Source organism: Pelodiscus sinensis, chromosome 23, assembly GCF_052426305.1.
Source record: "Pelodiscus sinensis isolate ZL-2025 chromosome 23, ASM5242630v1, whole genome shotgun sequence".
Lineage (NCBI taxonomy): Eukaryota > Metazoa > Chordata > Testudines > Trionychidae > Pelodiscus > Pelodiscus sinensis.
Genome location: NC_143074.1, coordinates 15,494,091 through 15,515,131, shown reverse-complemented (window position 1 = coordinate 15,515,131; position 21,041 = coordinate 15,494,091). Strand labels below are relative to the sequence as shown.

At 49.6% G+C, this 21,041-nt stretch overlaps 1 protein-coding gene across 5 annotated transcripts in view; it reads right to left on the bottom strand.

The window, feature by feature from the left end:
* The window catches only part of NTNG2 (netrin G2), a 91,827-nt gene that overhangs the window by 34,904 nt on the left and 35,882 nt on the right, over positions 1 to 21,041 (bottom strand). For all 5 annotated transcript variants that reach the window (XM_089773003.1, XM_075906036.2, XM_075906038.2 and 2 more), the window contains one exon: positions 18,338 to 18,981. In XM_089773003.1, the coding sequence (XP_089629129.1) occupies positions 18,338 to 18,981 (644 nt within the window). The remainder of the gene's footprint in view (positions 1 to 18,337; positions 18,982 to 21,041) is intronic.

Genomic DNA, 21,041 nt, shown 5'->3' with positions numbered 1-21,041 from the left:
GGACAAGTTTGGGGCAGATGAGAGGGAACAAGGTTGGGGGCAGGGAGTTCCCCACACCAGCCATAGAGGGAAGCCTCCGACCCGCGCTCCCTCCGGACTGACCGCAGGGCAGCCGGGCTGGAGCGAAGAAAAGTGGCTGCCCAGCCAGCTGGCCGTGGTGCTCAGCCAGGGTGCCACCAAGCTCCACGTGGGCAGGCGCAGAGGGGAAGCCGCCTGATCAGCTGGAGCGCGGTTCAGCCTCCTCTGGTCAGGCAGCTTCTCCTCTGCGCCAGCCCACGTGAAGCGTGGTGCACCCTGGCTGAGCGCCATGGCCAGCTGGCCGGGCAGCTGCTTCTCTTCCCTCCAGCCCGGCTGCCCTGTGCTCAGCCCAGGGAGGCTGCGCCTAGCTCTAGCTGTGAAAGCCACAGTCAGCTGGCTGGGGTGTTTCAGCCCTCCCGACCTCCCAGCTCCCACCATTCCTCGCAGCTACTCACCTGTGTTGTTGCTCGGTGAGTAGCGGCTCCTCAAATGAGGAAATCTAATGTAAATGTACAGCGCAGGTGCGCAGTTCAGAGAGAGCTCAAGAGCTACTCTTAGAGCCCCTGAGATCTACCAGTAGCTCGCGATCTACTGGTTGGTGACCATGGCCCTAGGGCTTAGGCTTCCCACCCCTGTATCAATGACATTAGAGGACTGGCCAATGCTACATGTCCTAACACTGGCTATTGTGAACCTCTCCGTTCTCAGGGTTGCCCCAACTCCTCTCCCTTTCCACTATTATAAAATGACTGGGGAGTGTCCCCTGCTCCCCCACCAGGCAGGCCTACCACTCCTCCTGGTTGCCACCCTCCCCCCCCAGCCGGCCCAGGCCTCTCATTGCCCCCCCCCCCCCAGGGCCACAGCCTGCCCCAGCCTCTCAGTGTCTCTCCCCAGGGCCGCAGCCTACCCCGGCCTCTCACGCCACCCCCACCCCATGCAGCCTGCCCTGGCCTCTCACTGCCTCCTCCAGGGCTGCAGCTAGCCCTGGCTTCTGAGTCGTCCCCCCCCCAAGGGGGGGAGGTGCATGGCTCTAGGCCCCCAAAAGAGGGGAGGCCACATGGCTCTGGTTGCATAATAGTTCCCATAAAAGAAGGACTAGAGGACACCAAAGGAAAGGATTGGGTAGCAGGCTTCAAACTAGTAACAGAAAGTTGTTCTTCACAAAGCAAAGAGTCAACCTGTGGAACTCCTTGCTGCAGGAGGCTGTGAAGGCTAGAACTAGAACAGAGTTTAAAGGGAAGTGAGATCAAGTCATGGAGGTTGGGTCCATGGAGTGGTATTAGCCAGGGGGTAGGAGTGGTGTCCCTGCCCAAGGTTTGTGGAAGGCTGGAGAGGGATGGCACGAGACAAATGGCTTGGTCACTGTCTTCGGTCCATCCCCTCCAGGGTCCCTAGGGTTGGCCGCTGTCGGCAGACAGGCTACTGAGCTACATGGACCTTTGGTCTGACCCAGGACGGCCATTGTAAGCTCAGGGCTCAGGGTCGGGGGTCTCAGTGGACCCCCTTGATTCTCTTGCACACCTGCTCCTGGGTGGCCAGGCTGGCAGCTCTCCTGCCCTAGGCGGCCACTTTCCTGTGCCTAGTGCGGAGATCGTGGACGAGGTCCATGATGTCTGCACTAGCCCAGGCGGGTACCCGCCTCTTGCGGTGCCGGACAAGCTCCCGGGAGCCGCCAGCCTGGTCCCGGGAAGAGGGGGAGGGCTGGGGGGCATCGGGTGGCTGGTTCGAGCTGTGCCAGGTGCAGGGTCTGCTGGCTGGGTGCTGGCAGGCTTGCACCTGGCACGGGCACCGTAGCCAGCCCGTGCCCCTTTAAGGAGTCCGGGGCCAGGTGGGGGGCAGACGAGTTTCCCTGGTGTTGGCCAGAGCGGCCACCAGGGAAACCTGGGGAGGGCTAGCCTCCCACTAGTTCGAATTAAGGGGCTACACACCCCTTAATTCGAACTTAAAGCCTCCCACTAGTTCGAACTAGGCTTAATCCTCGTAAAATGAGGTTTTCCTAGTCCAAACTAAGCGCTCCGTTAGTTCGAATTAAATTCGAACTAACGGAGCCCTAGTGTAGCGCCTATGAAAGTTAGTTCGAACTAACTTTGTAGTGTAGACATACCCTCAGTTACTGAAGTATTTATTTTTAATACGGATCCTTTCACCATCCTCCCCTTCCCTTCTGACATGATGCTGCAGGGCCTAGTCTGCCAAGTTCTACGTCTGGGGCACAAGGAGAATGGCCGAGCACCAGGGAACGCGTACAGGCTTTTAGGTGTCATTTTGCAGCCATGAAGAACATTTCATAGTCACCTCCATTTCTACACATCAGCATTCTGGAGGTCGGCAGCAGCTCTCTGTGAGCGAGGCACATCAGTGCCAAGTCTCCACGTGAGAGATGGAGGGGCAGCACGCTTATGGTTTCCAAATGAGGAGCCGTTGAGACTAAGTCACATGCAGCAGCCCTCCAGCACAACTGAAAAAATGAAAAGAGCAGCAACCTCCCTACCCTCTCAGTCATAAAATTAAACCCTAAATAGTTTTTTTCAAAAATCCACAGAGATAGTTAACTTGATTCCCAGGATCTCCACGTCCTTTACAGTCACTGAATTCAGTCTCCCAGTGCCCCTGTGAGCTAACTACGGATCCTTATTCCCATTTTACAGATCAAGAAACAGAGCCCGAGAAAGAAGTTAAATAACTACCGGGGGGTACTGAGAGCCTTTGAAGCAAACTGTAAACCCCATATATGATGGAAACTACTTCAGGCTGTGGGGGTGTCACAGTACATGTCTCCATTCCACCCCCACACTTCAAGTTCCAGCACTTTTGTGATTATCCCCCGCAAAAAATAACCAGGACCCTTCAGTTGCAGAATCAGAACTCAGAAAGCCTGACTCCCAGTCTGCTGTTCTAACCACTAGACTGCACTGTCATGCTTCTCCAGGGCTGAGAGATGCTCAGTAAGTGGGTAAGTTGCAAAAGCTGCTCGCTTTTCTAGCACTCTTCATACCTGAAGCTGTTTTGTCTCCAGTGCTCATCCTCAGGGAGCTTTCCATTAACAGATCCCGAGGCCAGCAAGGACCACTGTCGGCACACAGCGCGACCGGTATAACTCTGGCCCTAGAACTTCCCCAAACTAAAGAAGGAGCCCTGGCCCCAAACCCCCCTCCCTGTGAATCAGGCATACTCACTGCACGCACAAGCAGCTCGGAGCAACCAGCATTTTCAGACAGGCCTGTGGCTGGCATGCAAGAGAGCAGAGGAAGGGGAGAAGCAGGGTTTCTCCAATGCTTCCTTCCACACCATTTCTACCCTGGAGGATAACGTCTATTCACCAGTGTGTCTCAGCCTCCATTTGTCTCCCTCTGCCCTCTCTCATCATGCCCCTCCCTCCCTCCGCACCTGAGAGTAAGGCCAGTATACACTTCAAAGCTGATGACTGTGCCACCAGACGGCCTCTCTGGCTATAGATGCAGATCTCTACTCCCTGGTCAGAGACCATCTGGCTTTTCTCTTGCCCCTGCTCCATAGCCAGACCTTACTCAAAATCCACTAACTCAAGAGTGCCAACCCTCCCAGTTAAAATCCCTTCTCCCTGCTGGTGTTGGGAAAACTCAACAGAGGAGTGGAAAGCTGTTTTTGCCTGGCATCCAAAAGTTGGATTACAATGCCTTTCCACAGGATTGTTCGCTCACTGTAACGGATGAACTTTTAATGAGTCTCATGGGACAATGTGTTTGAAGGGAGCTCTTTCCTCTCCCTCCCTGAGAGAGTCCCTCTTTCAACTCATCTTGGTTCTTGTGAATACATGAATAACTATTTTTCTCCTGCCATCCACAGCCCTTGATTACACGCACCACTTAGGCAGTTCTCTGACGATTAACCCCATTTCTACCTAATTCTCTGCAACCGTTCTAATGGATCGGCAAAGCATGAAGCAAGTATTCCAGTAACATCACAGTAAGTCTGCAGCTACAAAATACAATGGGCATTGCACTGGGACTCTCTGTGCACCACCTCTGCACCCAGAAGCTTGTGCAATAGTTCCCAGCGAATAACGAATGTGGGCAACACCTTGCTTTCCCAGGAAGAGGAGTGGTATTTGGATTCACATTCCTAGGAAAATGTCGTGTGGTTCCTCACTATTCCAGAGAGCGAGTTGGAAAACCTCATATGGTAAATCAGCCCAAGTAACCTCAAAGTGCAGGACATGTGCAGGATTCACCAAGGGCAAGTTATGCCTGACCAATCTGATTAGCTTCTGTGATGAGGTAACTGGCTCTGTGGATGTGCTATACCTTGACTTTAGCAAAGCTTTTGATACAGGTCGCCCACAATATTCTTGCCAGCAAGTTAAGAAAATATGGATTGGATACACAGACTGTAAGGTGGATAGAAAGCTGGCTAGACTGTCAGGCCCAACGGGCAGTGATCAACTTGATGTTAGGTTGGCGGTCAGTTTCAAGCGGCGTGCCCCAAGGATCGGTTCTAAGGCAGGTTTTGTTCAACATCTTTATTAATGACTGGATGAGGGGATGGATTGCACGGAGGACAAATTTGCGGAGGACATTAAGATAGGGGGGAGATGTGTAGATACGCTAGAGGGCAGGGATAGGGACCAGAGTGACCGAGACAGATTAGAGGATTGGGCCAAAAGAAATCGGATGAGGTTCAACAAGAACAAGTGCAGAGTCCTGCACTTGGGATGGAAGAATCCCAAGCATTGTTATAGGCTGGGGACTGACTGGCTAAGTAGCAGTTCTTCAGAAAAGGACCTGGCGATTACAGTGGATGAGAAGCTGGATATGAGTCAACAGTAGTCAAGAAGGCTAATGGCATATTAGAGTGCATTAGGAGGAGCATTGCCAGCAGATCCAGAGAAGTGATTATTCCCCTTTATTCTGCACTGGTGAGGCCACATCTGGAGTACTGCGTCTAGTTCTGGGCTCCCCGCCTCCCCCACACACTCTATAGAAAGGATGTGGACACACTGGAAAGGGTCCAGCGGAGGACAATCAAAATGATTAGGGGGCTGGAGCACATGACCTACAAGGAGAGGCTGAGGGATTTGGGCTTATTTAGTCTACAGAAGAGAAGAGTGAGGGGGGATTTGATAGCAGCCTTCAACTTCCTGAAGGGAGGTTCCAAAGAGGATAGAGAGAGGCTGTTCTCAGTAGTGACGGATGGCAGAACAAGCAGCAGTGGTCTCAAATTACAGTGGAGGAGGTCCAGGTTGGACATTAGGAAAAACTATTTCCCTGGGAGGGTGGTGAGGCACTGGGATAGGTTCCCTAGGGAGGGGGTGGAATCTCCATTCCTAGAGGTTTTTAAATCTCGGCTTGTCAAAGCCCTGACTGGGATGACTTAGTTGGGGTTGGTCCTGCTTTGGGCAGGGGGCTGGACTCAATGACCTCCTGAGGTCTCTTCCAGCCCTAGGATTCTATGTCAACATCAGAAGGCTTCAGTCCGAGGCACAAATCCCATTATTTGATCTCACAGTGCAGATGATTAGGGATGTCAGAGTGTAACCAATAAATCGTCTAACCCTGGGGTGTCCAACACACTAGCCACATGTGTCTATTTGGGTGGTTGAGTGTGGCTAGTTAGCTTGAACATTGGCTTGACTAGTTTGCTATAGCAGTAGCCACGATCGTGCTTCAGAACTGGTTGGCCACCATGGGTTTAACTGACAAGCTGATGCTTCTTGGTTAATGGTATCAGTTATACTCAGCCGGCTCCCAGGGAGGCAGCTTCACTGCATCAAGGCAGCAAAGCCTCTTCTCCAGGAGCCCAATGGGCAAGTGCTGTGGCAGTGAAGCCACCTCCCGCGGAGCCGGGCAGGCAGGGGCTGGCAGCTCCGCTCCTGGGGAGGCTCTCTTGCGGGCTCTATATAAAGCTAAGCTTTAGACTGCAGAGCCCACAGCACGTGTAACCACTAAGATTCTTAGTGGATTCACAGGTGCCATATTAAACGGTTTTTAACATCTCTGGCAGAGCTGGGCCTGACCTGATCACATGGGATCTGAATCCCTAACGGTGCCACCTCTGAACTCGAAATCCAGATCTCAAACCCCAATTTCAGCCTCAAACCACAACCAACCACGCTAGGTCTGAATACAGGCTGAACTGTTGGGACACTCCGATCCTGAACCGAACTTGGCAGCTTTGCATAAGACAGCCTGGCATCCTGGATCCTCATAGCGTGGGAAAAAAATCACGTCACACTGCCTCAATGTTCAGACACTTCTCATAATGCATCCACAGTACACAGAGCAAAGCACCACACCGAATAAACTCATGCCCGAAATGCTTTTCTCTGCCCAGGCTCCATGAGCAGTACTCTCCACCAGTGTTTCCTATAAGCTGAGCATTGTTTGGCTCGCTCAGGAGAAATTCAAATGCTGCCCAACTGATTAGTAGAGCACCCGTTGCTAAAAAAATTTTCTACTGGTGGTGCACACTCACACACAAAAATTTATTCTGTACATGGATGGAAAAGATTAGAGGGGACATTGCTCTCCAGAGATTCCTAATGACACAGATTTGCTATGAACTGGTGAATTCTACTAGAATCCCTGGGGGTGTTACACCCACATCTTCACTTCCCAGAAGATCGATGTTGCAGCGATTGATCTTCTGGAGTTTGATTTAGCAGGTCTAGTAAAGACCCACTCAATCGAACACTGAGGGTGGCCCCATTGACGCCGGAACTTCTGCTCATCACGAGGAGTAAGGAAACTCAATGGGGGGGAGGGAGGGTGCTTCTCCTATCGACTTCCCACTGTGAGGATGGTGCTTAAGCTTGGCTTAAGGTCCACTGATTCCAGCTACGATTTTGAGTTATCAAGAGAAGACCATCATCTAAAAGATGCCAGGATGACGACGATAATGGAGAGCAGCAGTTCATTTTAAATTAATTGACACTCAGAAGCAGTCAAAATAATGCTGAACTTTAGAAAGGATTTCCTCATATTGTTTATATTGAAAACAGTCTTTCCAAAAAGACTTCCTAGGGAGGGGCCGATGAGGAGGAAGGGTGAAAAGGATGCACCCTGGATATCATAACATAAATATTTGCAGAGTAATGTGTATCAATGCTCTCTGGACTTTCTCCTGGAACGCAATAATGCCTACAATTGACTTCATTGGCCAAATTTAATTTGGGCTCCTGTGGAAGTCTCTTTATATTAAGTGCTTTAACATACATCACCTCCTCAGTCTATCGATGAAATTCTATTATCTGCCCAGGACCGGACACAACTCAGCAACAAAAGGAAAAAAGGCTCCACAAGACAAAGCCACGGGCAGGTAATAGGACCTTGGGCATCTCTCGGCTGGTATTGATGAAGTGTCACAAATGCTTGGACAAAAAGAGCTTTGTGTGTCTCTCACTCTCCTCCTGCAAGCCCACAAGGACTCCCCTCCATTTTGTAGAGCAATAGCATTGAAGAGTCTTGAGGAAATATAAGCAAACAGCTGATGTGAGCTAATAACTTAATTTAACTGTATGACCAGGAGCAAGATTTTGCTCTGATAGAGCTCATTTAGGTTCAGGCTAGTTCCAAACAAACTCCACTCATAATGCTCCTGAACTGACAACACACTCAGCCAATGGAGCGCACGAGAGAACCACTGTGCCATGAGGAGGGTATTGCTTATTGGGAGCCAATTACCCCCAACGAGGGTGACGCACGTACCACACTTCTTAGGAATTCCAAGAACACACGGGGGAAGAAGGGTGGGCACATTGTACTCATACCATTTCACCTTGTACCCATGGTTATTTTTCCTATGGCTATCAGGGGGATGTGCAGCTCACAGTCCCTCCCAGTTCTCACAGTCCCTCCCAGTTCTCAGGAAAACATCCGATCCTGGTCAGTTGTTAACCAGAACCTATGAAGCTCGCCCTTAAAACAATTAAGTAGCTCCTGTCAGATGGCTGAAGAAAGCAAGTGATGTTACTACTCATCTAGAGGTTCTACTACAACAGGGTTTCCCAACCTATGGGTTGGGACCCAAATATGGGTCACCCTTACATTTCAAAAGGGTCGCCAAGTGTCTCCCCAAGTGGCTCTGCCCCTTCTCCTTCCTCCCATTTTTGAATTGCCTTGGGTCACCAAGTCTTCCTGAATTGTCACAATGGGTCCCCATTTGGAAAAGTTTGGGAATCGCTGTCCTACAACAATGGTTCCCAACCTGTGGTCTGTGAGGGTACTGCAGGGGGTCCTCGGAAAGTTTAAAAAGAAGGATAGTGGGCCTGATCCTTTTTCTTTTTTTTCCTCCCCCATAGAGAGGGTCTGTGAAATTTTAATAGATTGAAAAGGAGTCCGTATGCTCAAAAAGGTTGGAAACCACTGTCCTACAACTTTCTAAATAGACATAGGATTAGGAAATTCCATGCACTAAAAGACAGGCTGAGACCAAACAGAACTCATTTCACCCGGGTGTACCAATTTCCATATTCCAGTCCGGGTCCTACCCAGGAACACACAAAGGGCTGTGGCCACTGCAATCCTCCAGAGGAACAGAGGCTGCAGTTCAGGAGGCTGCAGTTCAGCTAAGCATGGGGTTAACTGTATCTCTTTAGCCAAGATATTTTATCTAGTACAACCAAATGTCATGTTATTGAGAGGGCAGCAAAAAGTAACAGTGGACATTTAACCAGCTGCATTATGGGGCTGTTTGCGGAGGGTCACATTCCTTTGAGGCTAAAGTTGCAAGTACTGGCCACTGCTGGAGGAGGGTAGTGGACTGGGTGGACTGGTGTCCTGCTATGGCAAACTCTGTGCCAGGGCAACCAGAAATGGTGCATGGGACATATGAGTGCCCCTCCTTCACCTCAGTGAGCCACAGCAGCTTGCAGCCCACTGGGGTTGCACCTGCGGCCCCATGCCTCCATCTGCTTCTGTTCCCCACACTTCTCTTGTGCACCGGGGCACCAGAGCCTCACATTTACCTGGGAAGAGGGAGGAGGAGCAGGGCTCCTGGTGCTAGGGTTTCCAGGTGTCCAGTATTCACCTGGACAGTTCGGTAGTTTTGCCTCCTGTCCAGTAAAAAAAATTCAGAAAATACCGGACACCTAAGATGTCCTGTATTTTCTGGGTTTTTTCCCTGGCAGGAGGCGAAAATGTCAGGCACCTAGCAACCCTACCAACACTCAGCGCCCGGCCTCTCTCCTCCCCCAAGTTCTCCCCCCGGACCCCAACACCCCCAGCCCCCATGCTTACCTGGTTCCACAAGGCTGCCGGCACAAAATGGCTGCCGGCAAAAAGACCAAGGGGAAGCAATGACTCCCCCCTGGGTCTTAGTGCTCAACCGCTCCCCGTTCCTATTCTTGCACTCCCTCTTAAAGAGGACATGCTGTTTTATTTTATTATTGTGCAACAACTTTGGTTTCCCTCCCCTTTTTTTTCAACAGAATTTTTTCCCGGTGTTTTTTTTTTTGGGGGGGGGGGGGGGAAGAAGGTGTTCGGTATTTTTGTTTCAACCATCTGGCAATCCTACCTGGTGCGCAAGAGGCACATGAAGAACGGGGGCAACCAGGGGGTCTGCAGGCCATGGATGGAGCCCCAGTGGGCCACATGCGGCCCGCACGTGTCCCACCACTGCTCTATGCTGTACTCAGACAAAAAGAAATGCAACCCAGGCAGGGAATCCATGTGTAAAACTGTGTCCCTCACTGCATCGTGAAACAACAGTGAAAAAATGACAAACTAAAGTAGGGGGAGGTGGAAAATTTAAACCAGATAAACCCACCCCCAACAAAAAACCTTCACAGAAAGAAAACAGATTGTGAAGGGGAGAGGGGGGAGACACAAAACAAGCAAGCTCCAAAACCCCAAATCATCTCTTCTAATAAATTAATCCTTGGCCTGACAAAGGCCCAGCAGCCGAGGTATTATTGTTCTCTAAGCCCATTTCACATGTACATTTTAATATCAATAACATCCCTGCGCTCACATAAGAAAGGTAGAAAAAGAGAGAAAGAAAAAAACTAGAGAAGGGAAAAGAGAGAGAGGACTCGGTTAATTAGTCTGAAATTGATTCACTTCTCTCCAATCTGATTTCCCATAACTGAATCCATGTGTCCTGGCTATGCCACATTAACTTCAATTACTGCTTATTAATACCCCAGTGATGGAGTATGCCCTAGTGAACGCTTCTGTGCCTGACATTAAAGAGAGGAGGAAATTACTCCAAAGAGACGCGGCATGAGGGGAGCAGAGTGTGGCCTTTTCTATCTCACTGGCCTGACAAGCCCAGTGTGACTTTGCACACAGGGAAAGAAATGAGGAGCCTCGTTCATTTAATCTCACCTAGTTCACTGGGTTGGTTGCTGTACAGAACAGAGAACTAAGTTCTGAACTGAGCGCTGTTTGGAAAGGTCTTTCCGTTTCCCTCCCCTTCGCTACCCCGTCTGACATACTCCTGCAGGCCAAGGGCTTTCTCGTTTCTATTCCTGTCCTGAGTTCTGTGCATCTCCAGTTACTCAGCAGATCAATAGGGACAGGATGGAAGAAGAAAAAGAACACCAAGAAAGAGCGAGAGAATAAAAATAAACTGCCAGACATGAACTGAGCAACAGACTTAGCTGAGCTGGTGTGACGGGAAGGTTCAGGCCGAGAAGGGTATATGGGCATAGCGACAGTCTGGGAAGGAGTACGGCAGAAAGAGATCTAGGGGTTATAGTGGACCACAAGTTGAATATGAGTCAGCAGTGTGATGCTGTTGCAAAGAAAGCAAACATGATTCTGGGATGTATTAACAGGTGTGTTGTGAGCAAGACATGAGAAGTCATTCTTCCGCTCTACTCTGCGCTGGTTAGGCCTCAACTGGAGTATTGTGTCCAGTTCTGGGCACCGCATTTCAAGAAAGATGTGGAAAAATTGGAGAGGGTCCAGAGAAGAGCAACAAGAATGATAAAGGTCTAGAGAACATGACCTATGAGGGAAGGCTGAAGGAATTGGGTTTGTTTAGTTTAGAAAAGAGAAGACTGAGGGGGGACATGATAGCAGTTTTCAGATATCTAAAAGGGTGTCACAAGGAGGAGGGAGAAAACTTGGCCTCTGAGGATAGAACAAGAAGCAATGGGCTTAAACTGCGGCAAGGGAGGTTTAGGTTGGACATTAGGAAAAAGTTCCTAACTGTCAGGGTGGTCAAACACTGGAATAAATTGCCCAGGGAGGTTGTGGAATCCCCATCTCTGGAGATATTTAAGAGTAGGTTAGATAAATGTCTATCAGGGATGGTCTAGACAGTATTTGGTCCTGCCATGAGGGCAGGGGACTGGACTCTATGACCTCTCGAGGTCCCTTCCAGTCCTAGTATTCTATGATTCTATGATATAGGCTTGGGAGGGACAGCAGAGTGAAGCGTATGTCTCAGCCAACACCACACTTATCAGCCACAAATGAAGACTTCTAAGACTCCCCAGAACATCCCTGGATGGTCCCACATTCTCCTCCGTGACACATATGGACAACTTGCAGAATGTGGATGTGAGCATCAGGCCCACACCTTCCGTTAATCTGAATCCTTTTTAACCTCTGCCCTGCTCCCTTTCCAGGAAATTTGGTCTGTTTCCTCTAATGATTTTTCTTCTACAGATTGAGGGAGCTGCGATTACCAGGAGAGTCCACGAGCTTGCAGAAATGCCACCTTGACTGATAGAGGATCTGCGTAACCTCCCAGAAGCACTACAGGTTCTGAGGTTGCCCATCCAAGAGCCTCACAGTATCTGTAACAAACACACTGTAGGGATGTTAAATAGCGGTTAGGAAGCTAATCGAGTAGTCAATGGAATTTCCATCAGCTACTCAATTAGTCGATACGGGGGTTCACTGCAGCGCCATTTTTTTAAATGTAGTAAGAGCCCCTAGGCTCTTATTACATTTAAAAAGCAGAGGGGCAACATCTGGGACCCAGCACGAGCCATGACTGCCGAGTCCTGGCTTGTGCTGTTTCCCCTATAGCACCTCTGCCTCCCCTTTCCCCTGTGGAGCCAGTGCTGGGGGGAACCAGCTTTAAGTTGGCTCCCCCCAGCACCAGATCCTGCTCCCCCTCTTGTTGCCTCTGATACAGAGGCAGCAAGGAAAGGAGGAGTGACTAGTCGAGTAGTGATTCAACTACCCGATAAGCCTAGACTTATCGGGTAGTCGACTAGTTGCTTACATCACTAACACACTGTCCTGTGGAGGAGTTAGATAAACTGCACGGAATTCATGATCTGAATCTATTTTTAACAGCAGGAGTAATTAACCATTGGCACAGTGGTGGAGTTCTCCATTCGGGATGTGAAAAGTCGGTTATGAAGGTAACGTTGTAACCACTAAAAATCTCAGCAGTTACACCCACCAGCCCCTGCCCATCCTGCTTCCAGGAGGCAGCTTCGCTGGGCCCCATCATGTGCTGAGAAGGAACCTTGAGGCTCCTAAACTGCAGAGGGGGCAGCAGAGTCCCCAGGCAGGCAGAGATTAATCAATAACGTTAAACGATAAACATCAGCTTATTGGTTAACTGGTTCAACTCTCACACCCCTGGTCTCCATCACTGACCATTTTAAAATCAAGGCCGGCTGTCTTTCTACGCGATCTGCCCTAGGAATGGTTTTGGCTGTTCTCTGGCCAGTGTTGTGCAGGAGGTCAGACTGGAGGATCCCCGTGGTTCCTTCTGGCCTTGGGATCAATGCAAGCTCCACTGACTCATGCACTGTGTTGGTGACAACAAAGGGCTTTGTTTAAGTGATGATCAAATTCTTCTGACTGTTAGAGCCAACCAGGAGCTGGCGAGCCACATTTGCACTCCACTCTCATCAGTATCGCAAATGAGGTCCAAGAGGCTGGATGTCTGCAAGAGGGTCAGAGTTGCCAGTTTTAATTAACGGCTAGGAGGACCAATCAACCTGAAACTTGGCGATGGACTTTCAATTAAAAAAGAGGCGCCTACATTTTGCTCACCTGAAAACCGCCCAAGCGGCCTTGACCAAAGGGGCATGCCCAGTGTACAGTGGTCCTCATTTGGAGCATGAAGGAGAGGCCCCCAGAAACTGCTGTTCCTAGCATGCAACGTTTCCACCTTCGTCCACCTGGCTGCCTGGATTGGATCCCATACCCATGCAGGTAAGTTTTTCATTTCCTTCTGGTGTTTGAACTGCCTGTTCCTATAGTCTCCCTCTTCCTTTGTAATTTCCCTTCCTGATCCCCAACATGATACAGCATTTCTCGATGCACCTGTCCCTTTCTGCATGCAAGCATTCATTTCCTTGCTCTGGAATCACTTAATACCCTCTCCTCCTCCTGGCCCGCTCAAGCAGTCCTGAGTATTTTTAGCTACATCTCTTTTTCCAGTGCTGTGTTTCTATCAGTCTCCCATTGATTTCCCCCCTTCCTTGCACCTGGTGACCCTTCCATACTGAGCTGTACACAGGATTTGATTTGGTTTTAAATACCTGCATCCTAATTTGCTTCATTTACAGTCAGAATCAGATTAGTTTCCAGTGAAAAACTGCTGGCTGGAACAGAAGTAGTCACAGGAAAGTCACTACCTCTCTCTCCCTCCCTGCTTCCCACCACCCATCCGCGGCTCTTCTCCAAGAGGCAAGAATTCCTCCCACCACATTTCAGTTGCAGAGCTGGCAGCTGTGGGCAAGCCAGATGGAGCAACATCTCTGCCTTTCCTGCCTCGAGCTGGACCAAGAAGGGCCTGTCCTCTGGGGGAAAGGACAGAACAGTGGTCAAAAGCTGGATCTCATTTGACCAGTGTGCTTACAATTTAGGAGCAGAGGCTGCACAGAGGGTTCCAATTTCAGCCCATTCTCTCCCCCAAACTGGGAAAAACTCAGAAAAGCCCCCAAACCGGGTGCTTGTGAAATCACCGTAACACAACAGAAATACTAACTGGAGGTGAGCGGAGGGACCAGGGGAGCAGAGATGTCACTGTTCTGCAGCAGTCACCGGCAGCCTGCCGCATGGGGCAGCCTGCCAGCTTGGGCAGGAGCAAGCTCTTCAGACATTTAAAAAGCAACAACACACACGTAATTGTTCCCCTACTTAAAATAGTGCTGCAATTTCCACTGGTCATTTGTAGTCTAACCCTCCCCTTCCCTGCCGGCCCTGGAGACACGTTACACAACCCACTGCGGCTTCTACTTGTTTGAGGAAAGAACAAATAAATAAATCAAAAGTTAATCTCATTAAGTTTGGAGTCAGCGCTGGCTTTCGCTTCTGAGGTGCCTTGCTCAAATGGCAAATATTGAGCCTGTGCAATGCCACACAAAACGCGAGGGGATTTTCCTTTAAACCGGCGAAGGCGTGAGGGCTTCATTTACTTTCCGCTTAATAAGAGAGAGAGAATGAAAAATATCATCGCAGCGAACCCAATGCAGCACGGAAGGGAGAGGGGAAATATCACATGATGTACCCAGTGCAGTGCACAGAAGGAAAAAGTCACCACGGCGATAACAATTTCATTGGATTTGAAAAAAGCCCCAGTGCATTTATATCCCAATTATTTGTAAGAGAGGGAAGTCCGGCCCATTGTGCTTTAATCAGAGCCCTGCTCAGAACTTTATCTTCAGTGCCTCCTACAATACATTTGCCCAATGATTACAAGAGGGAGGGCTCAGGGTTCACAAACACATTGCTCCCAAAGCATCTGCACTCAGCCCTGCTCAAGTGCGCAAAGAATGGAACCCTCTCAGGCCATGTGAGAAAGCTGCTCTTTGTCCTTGAAATGCCCCAGGCAGTCAGTTACTCCGCAGCCTTTATTAGTCATCCAGAGGGGCTCTACCCCCGGCTGTCTGGGTCAGCAAAGGTGAAAAAGAAGGGAGTGAAGCATGGAAGTGGAAGCAAACAACTCCTGAGTTCTAACCTCAGCGGTGTCACCAACTACCTCTGTGACCCTGGGCACGCTGCAGGATCTGTCTAGCGGGGTCTCCGTCCCTGTAATATGGGGCTGCTGATCCTTGCCTGCCTTGCAGAGCCATTTTTGAGGCTTTGCTAGTTCGTGTTTGTAAAATACACTGCTTTGTTATAGCATTTCTTATGATGAATAACTGACAATAGGCAAATCTCACCTGGATTGCAAAGCTCCGTTGGGCAGGATTGATTTAGTTGGACTATAAAGCACCACATACACAATCGCTATTGAATAAATAATACTAGGTCTTGAGTTGCCCACACAACAGTACAAATTTTATCCATCTTTGAAACCCAGAGGCTCCAAATATTTGACCCTAATTTACCCCTTTTAGAGAAAAGACCCCGTCCCATTATGTCTGGGCCCCACAGTCCACCCAGGCCTAATGAACTGATGCACCACCTAGAACTTTCCTGCCAAAGCTGTCATTCAGAGTGTGGCTCTGCCACGCCTGTCAGTAACCACCACCTTCCACGCCACGCTTTCTGCGCACCCAACATGGCAGAAGTGGAGCGCCGGTGGGCTGAAGGAGGAAAGGGAGGTCCTGGCAGGAGATGGAGAAGGGAGGGAATGCACTCACTGCTTTCAGTGAGGAAAATAAGGGCAAGGAAAAGAGATGAGGGTCTCTAGGCACCTTCATCTCCTCTTGTCACAACTTCCCCTTCTTCTCCACCCTCGTCTGGTCCCTTTGTTTTTTCTGCCTCTTGCTCTGTTCTTTCCCTCCTCCATGTTCCAAAAAGCCTCCATGTTCTACCTCACAGGGCTGACATGGAGAAGAATGGGGCATGCTCTCCCATGGGGACATAGGCTAGGGCAGAGGACTGGGATCCCCTGGTTTAAATTCCACCACCAAACAGAAGGGAGGACTGGGGTGACTTTCCTGACCCTGATGGAGTCACCCAGTCTCTGGATTCTGTTTGGTCTCCTGGCCAGCAGCTCATAATAATACTTCTGAAGGGCAGTTTTTTTACTTATTTCATTTGCCTTTGGAACAGAACAGATGGTGCCCGGCAATGACACCCTGGAAGTCTGTCCCAAGTAACGCTGCCTCCTTCCTGGGGTATAGTTCTGGTACTGTATCTTTATTTAAAAGGGAAAACAAACACTGAGGTCCCCCTGTCCTTCACAGTTTCTCCCTGTGAGCAGAAACATATGTCAGTGCATCAGCAGCTAATGAGGAAATCTTTTGTGGGAGCCCCTGCTCAGGAGCAGCCCGAAGCCGGCTGTGGCAGCTGGCGCCCCAGGTAGAAGGCGCGATCGGCGCCCCCGCCTGCACGGCCATCAATAGCCGTGACGTCATCATCGGGTGCCCGGGCCGGCAGCACCCTAGGCAACTGCCTAGTTTGCCTAGGCTCACGGGCCACCCCGTCCCTGCTAATATACTGGCAGACTGTTGCTGACTCAGGGCAGCTATGAACCTGAGAGCCAAACCTGTCCCCTAATACTGTGAACCCACATCATATACTGCATCACCCTGTCGGCTGCCTTTGTCCCCCAGAGAGAGGGACCCTTGAATTTCTTTGCATAGTTTCCTTTTACTTCTTTTACTTGACACGAATTCAGAAAACGAAAGTGGCACCTTCCAAAACTTTCTGCTTGGAAGTCTTAGCAGCAAGCAGTTTGGAAATGATACAAGATGCTCTTCTGTCACTCTGGTGATTGTTGAGAGCCTTGCTAGTTGGGTGGGATTTTCCCCCCCCCCTCCTGCCTGCAAGTCTCACACAAGCTGGATGGGAAATTAGCCAGCTCGGCGCTTTTCCACCTTACTTTGCTTCTTCGGCTGATGTCATAATGTAACATATGGCACTGCACAGAGAAATAAGCATTGAAACCAAGGGAAACAAAACACTTCCAGTGGGATTGAACTTAGAATCCTAGAGCTGGAAGAGACCTCAGCAGGTCATTGAGTCCAGCCCCCAGCCCAAAGCAGGACCAACCCCAACTAAATCATCCCAGCCAGGGCTTTGTCAAGCCGGGACTTAACAACCTCTAGGGATGGAGATTCCACCCCCTCCCTAGGGAACCCATCCCAGTGCTTCCCCACCCGCCTAGGGAAATAGTTTTTCCTCATATCCAACCTAGACCTCCCCCACTGTAACTTGAGACCACTGCTCCTTGTTCTGCCATCTGTCACCAAGATCCCATGTGACTGAACAAATGACAGCCTGAGGTGTGGGACAGGCCACCATCTCTGAAAAAAACCAGGTTCAAATCTTGACTTGCATCACAAATGAAATGGAGTTCAGTGGTTGGAGCCCAAGATCCCTCTCCACCAAGCTTCACAGCCCATTCCTCATCGGATACAGTAAGGAGGGGCTGCTCAACTTCAGAAGCCCCAGGGGCCACAGCAATATCCACAGCACATGCCGAGGGCCACAATTTAAATGTGGTTGTATATACATGCAAATATTCAAATAGCTTCTTTCACACTGACAGGCATGGATACAAAGAGTAAGGCAAGACTACACAACACGCAGGCCCCATTTAAGTCAGTTCTGCTGATATTAATAAAATGCAACATTTACCCGATTTCCACCCGTATGACAGCACTTTTAATGAGCACTGACAGTCCAGGAATTTAACTGCTAAAACACATATCAACAGAAGACCATTATATTGACTCCTCTTTTGTTTTGGCTCCCACCCACGGGCCGCATGTTGAACCCTGCGTAAATCCAAACCACACTGTGGGCCGTGTGGGTTTGGAGCTGGACAGTTTGATGGGCAGAAGAGCAGCAGTGCTAGTAGGAAGGGGTGGGAGGCAGCTGTTGATCTAAGTTAAACTAATCCAATATTCAAAGGCATCCCTTGCTCCAGGGTGAAGATGATCAACTTTCTGGCATATTTTATGCCTTCCCTCTGGTTGGGGTGAAGAAAATCCTGTGTTTCTAGACTGCGAGAGCCTCCTAGACTTCCACGCTGCTTTTCATTTCAAAGTGCTTTATAACTTTAATTAATCTCAAAACACTTGAATAATATAGGTTATTAACCCCTCCACCCACCCCATTTGATTTGGAGCAGAGGAGAGTGGAGACATAGGGTGAGACTTGGTTAAGGACAAACGGTAAGTCTGTGGCAGAGTTGGGACCAGAACTCAGAACACCCACGCCCCAACTCCTAAATCCCCTGTTCTTGCCACTAGATTAGCTATTGTGTCTGAATGTGGGTAATCATCAGATCTTCATGGCAAACTCTCTCACTCCCTTCAAGAAGCTCATGTGTAATCCCAGTAGGTGACATACCACCCATCTGCTTGAATGCTGATATTGTCCTCAATTAGGAGACTGGAGAGGAAGGGGAGAAATCCTGAGCTGATGATTAGATGGGCTGACAAATGCTTATAGCTTGGTTCTTTCCAATATTAACATTACTTCCCCATCCCTCCAAGAAGCAAGACAACGGATATAGCAATTGTTACCTGCCGGTGACTTCAATGTTGGAGACAGCATAGAAGTATTTGTACAAGTTCTCTCTCTGCACGTAGGTGCCCCCAAGTGCTGGTCTCAGCAACCTCATCCGTAAGTCAGTCACGGTGAAGAAGTCCTTCAGGCCTTTGGCGCTCTCCAGCCTGGTGTACAGGTTGTCCATGTACCTGAGGTCCTGGCCGGCAAAAATGGCAAAGCGATCCCTTACCTCCAAGCGCACGTTCTTCTCCTTCTTGGAGCCCGCCCAGCGGGAGTACTCTTCTGTGCAGATGACCCTGTTGGCACTGGTGGTAGAGAGGTCTCTGACCCGCCGTGCTGGCATGCCAAAGGCTTCCATACAGTCATCCGCATAGTACTGGTATGGGTGCCAAGTCCTTCCATTGTCCAGGGATTTCTCCAACATCATGACGGTGGGGCGTCCGTACTCAAAGGTCACCACAATGTCATCCGTCAGCTCGATGCTCTTGTTCCAGGAAAGCGTGATGTTGGCAAGCAGGGGTTCAGGGTAGCGGCTCCAGGTCACGCTCTGCCAGTAGGTGGCCAGCCCTTCTTCCTCCTTGTCGAACATCAACTTCGGTGGGTGGGCCAGGTCAGGGGTGGAAGCATCACACTCATCACTGCACAAGTACGGGTTCTCCTGGAAGATGGATAATAAGAAGAGAAGGTGGTGAGCCTGGGGGTTGTTAAACATGGGGCTGGTAATGCCACCTCTTATTCAGGCTGTCCCCCACTTCCCTTGACCACAGCCTGTTTTCAGTTGCTTATAAACTAACAATGCCAAATTGTAACCCTTCAGGGTGACATTTCACATGCTGGATGTCTCTCAGGCTGAAATTTTCCAAAAATTTCAACCAAAAATGGTCCTGCCATTTTCAAGAGGAGGCTAAGAGAAAGGGTGGGTGTCTTGCCCATGTTAAAACACTGATTTGAGGCTGGATGAAAAGCCCAACGAATGAGACCAAGACTGGAGGAGGGGGAGAGAGATCAAATGAGGAGCCAGGAAAGGGGATTTGGCTGTGCAGGGAGAGGGAGGTTGGGACTCAGACATACGACTGGAGAAGGCTAGGACTGGCTGAGTACGGGGACTGGGATGAGACACCTGAGGAATGAACACAGAGACCGAGACAAGGAGCAGAGGCTGGGAATAGACAGGATTAACAAACTCCTCTCCTAGTAGAAGACATTTGATATTAAATGTCTGACGCTTCAGCTCAACTTTAAAACAAAGTGGGTTGGACAATTGTATTGCCTTTTAACACCTGCAGCTCTGCAAGCAGCATAAGGGGAAATCAATGCAATGCTTCAGACTCACTTGCAGAGGTCAGCTATGAATGTAGAGCGCTGCACAACTGACCAAGTGTTTGACGGTGGTTTTCCCCATCTTCCTTTGAAGGAAAAAAATACATTGGCCACTAGTAGGGTGGATGGACCAGCAGTTGATCCCATATAGTAAGGGTTATGTTCCATTGTGTGTGTATTTAGCATACTGATATATATTTTAAGACACAATATAGAGCGGGGGTGGGCAATAACATGGCGGCAGTTTGCCAGGGTTAGCTCCTAATAGACCACTGCTGCTGTATTTGCCTGTCTGGCCACAGGTACCGGCAACTGTAGGTCCAGTTGGCCACGAATTGCCATTCCCAGCCAATGGGAGTGGCAGGAAGTGACGCAGACTTAAACACCACTTCCTGCAGCTCCCGTTGGCCGCAAACAGCAATCCGTGGCCAATGGGGGCTGTAATAGCCAGTACCTGCAGCCAATTAGGTACATATAGCAGTGAGGGCCCACCAGGAGCTAACCTGGTTGGACTGGATCTGGCCTGTGGGCTGGTATTTGCCCACCCCAATATAGAGCAATCATCCAACACCCTACCCTCTCTTTATAAGGAGGAATTACTTACATTTGTTACTGAAATGCAGGCACCTATTGGATGGAATGCGGGAGTTATTTAATAACACAAAACATAGCAGCACTGTATGAAAGCTTCTGATGGAAAATGAAGAAGCCCATGTCCAATTGAAACTGTAGGAGAAATTTAGCATTGGGTCATTCTCGCATTTTGGCACAACTTACGGCATTGTTCGGCTGCAGTACATTCACCTTCGTCATCACGATGCCATGACACGTGCTGGTTTAAACTAGAGTCAATGGAGGCTTCTCTGGAACTTGAAGTTTTAAATCATGATTTGAGGACTTCAGTAACTCAGCCAGAGGTTATGAGTATATTACAGGAGGGAGTAGATGCGAGCCACAGTACCTCAATATGCAGAAGGTCAGACTACATCACAACGGTCCCTTTTGCCCTTAAAGTCTTTGAGTCATAGGCCAGACCAACACTAAGGGGGAAGGTTGGCTCAAGGTATTCAACTCCAGCTATGTAAAAACCGTAGCTGGAGTCAACACACAGTAAGCTGAGCTTTGGCACCGTCCTTGCAGCAGGAGGTCGACGGGGGAGAAGTTCTCCTGTCAACTTCTCTTTCTCCTCACAAGGAGTAGGAGTACCAGTGTCGACAGGGGAACTCTCAGCATTCAATTTAGCGGGTCTTTGCTAGACCCGCTAAATCGAATGCTGGAAGATAGACGGCTGCAGCATTTTTCTTCTCCCAAGTGGAGACGTGGCCTAAGACAGCTAATATATCTTATTAGGACAAACACAAAAATGTAATAGGCCTGGTACCTTGGCTTTGCCCCTCA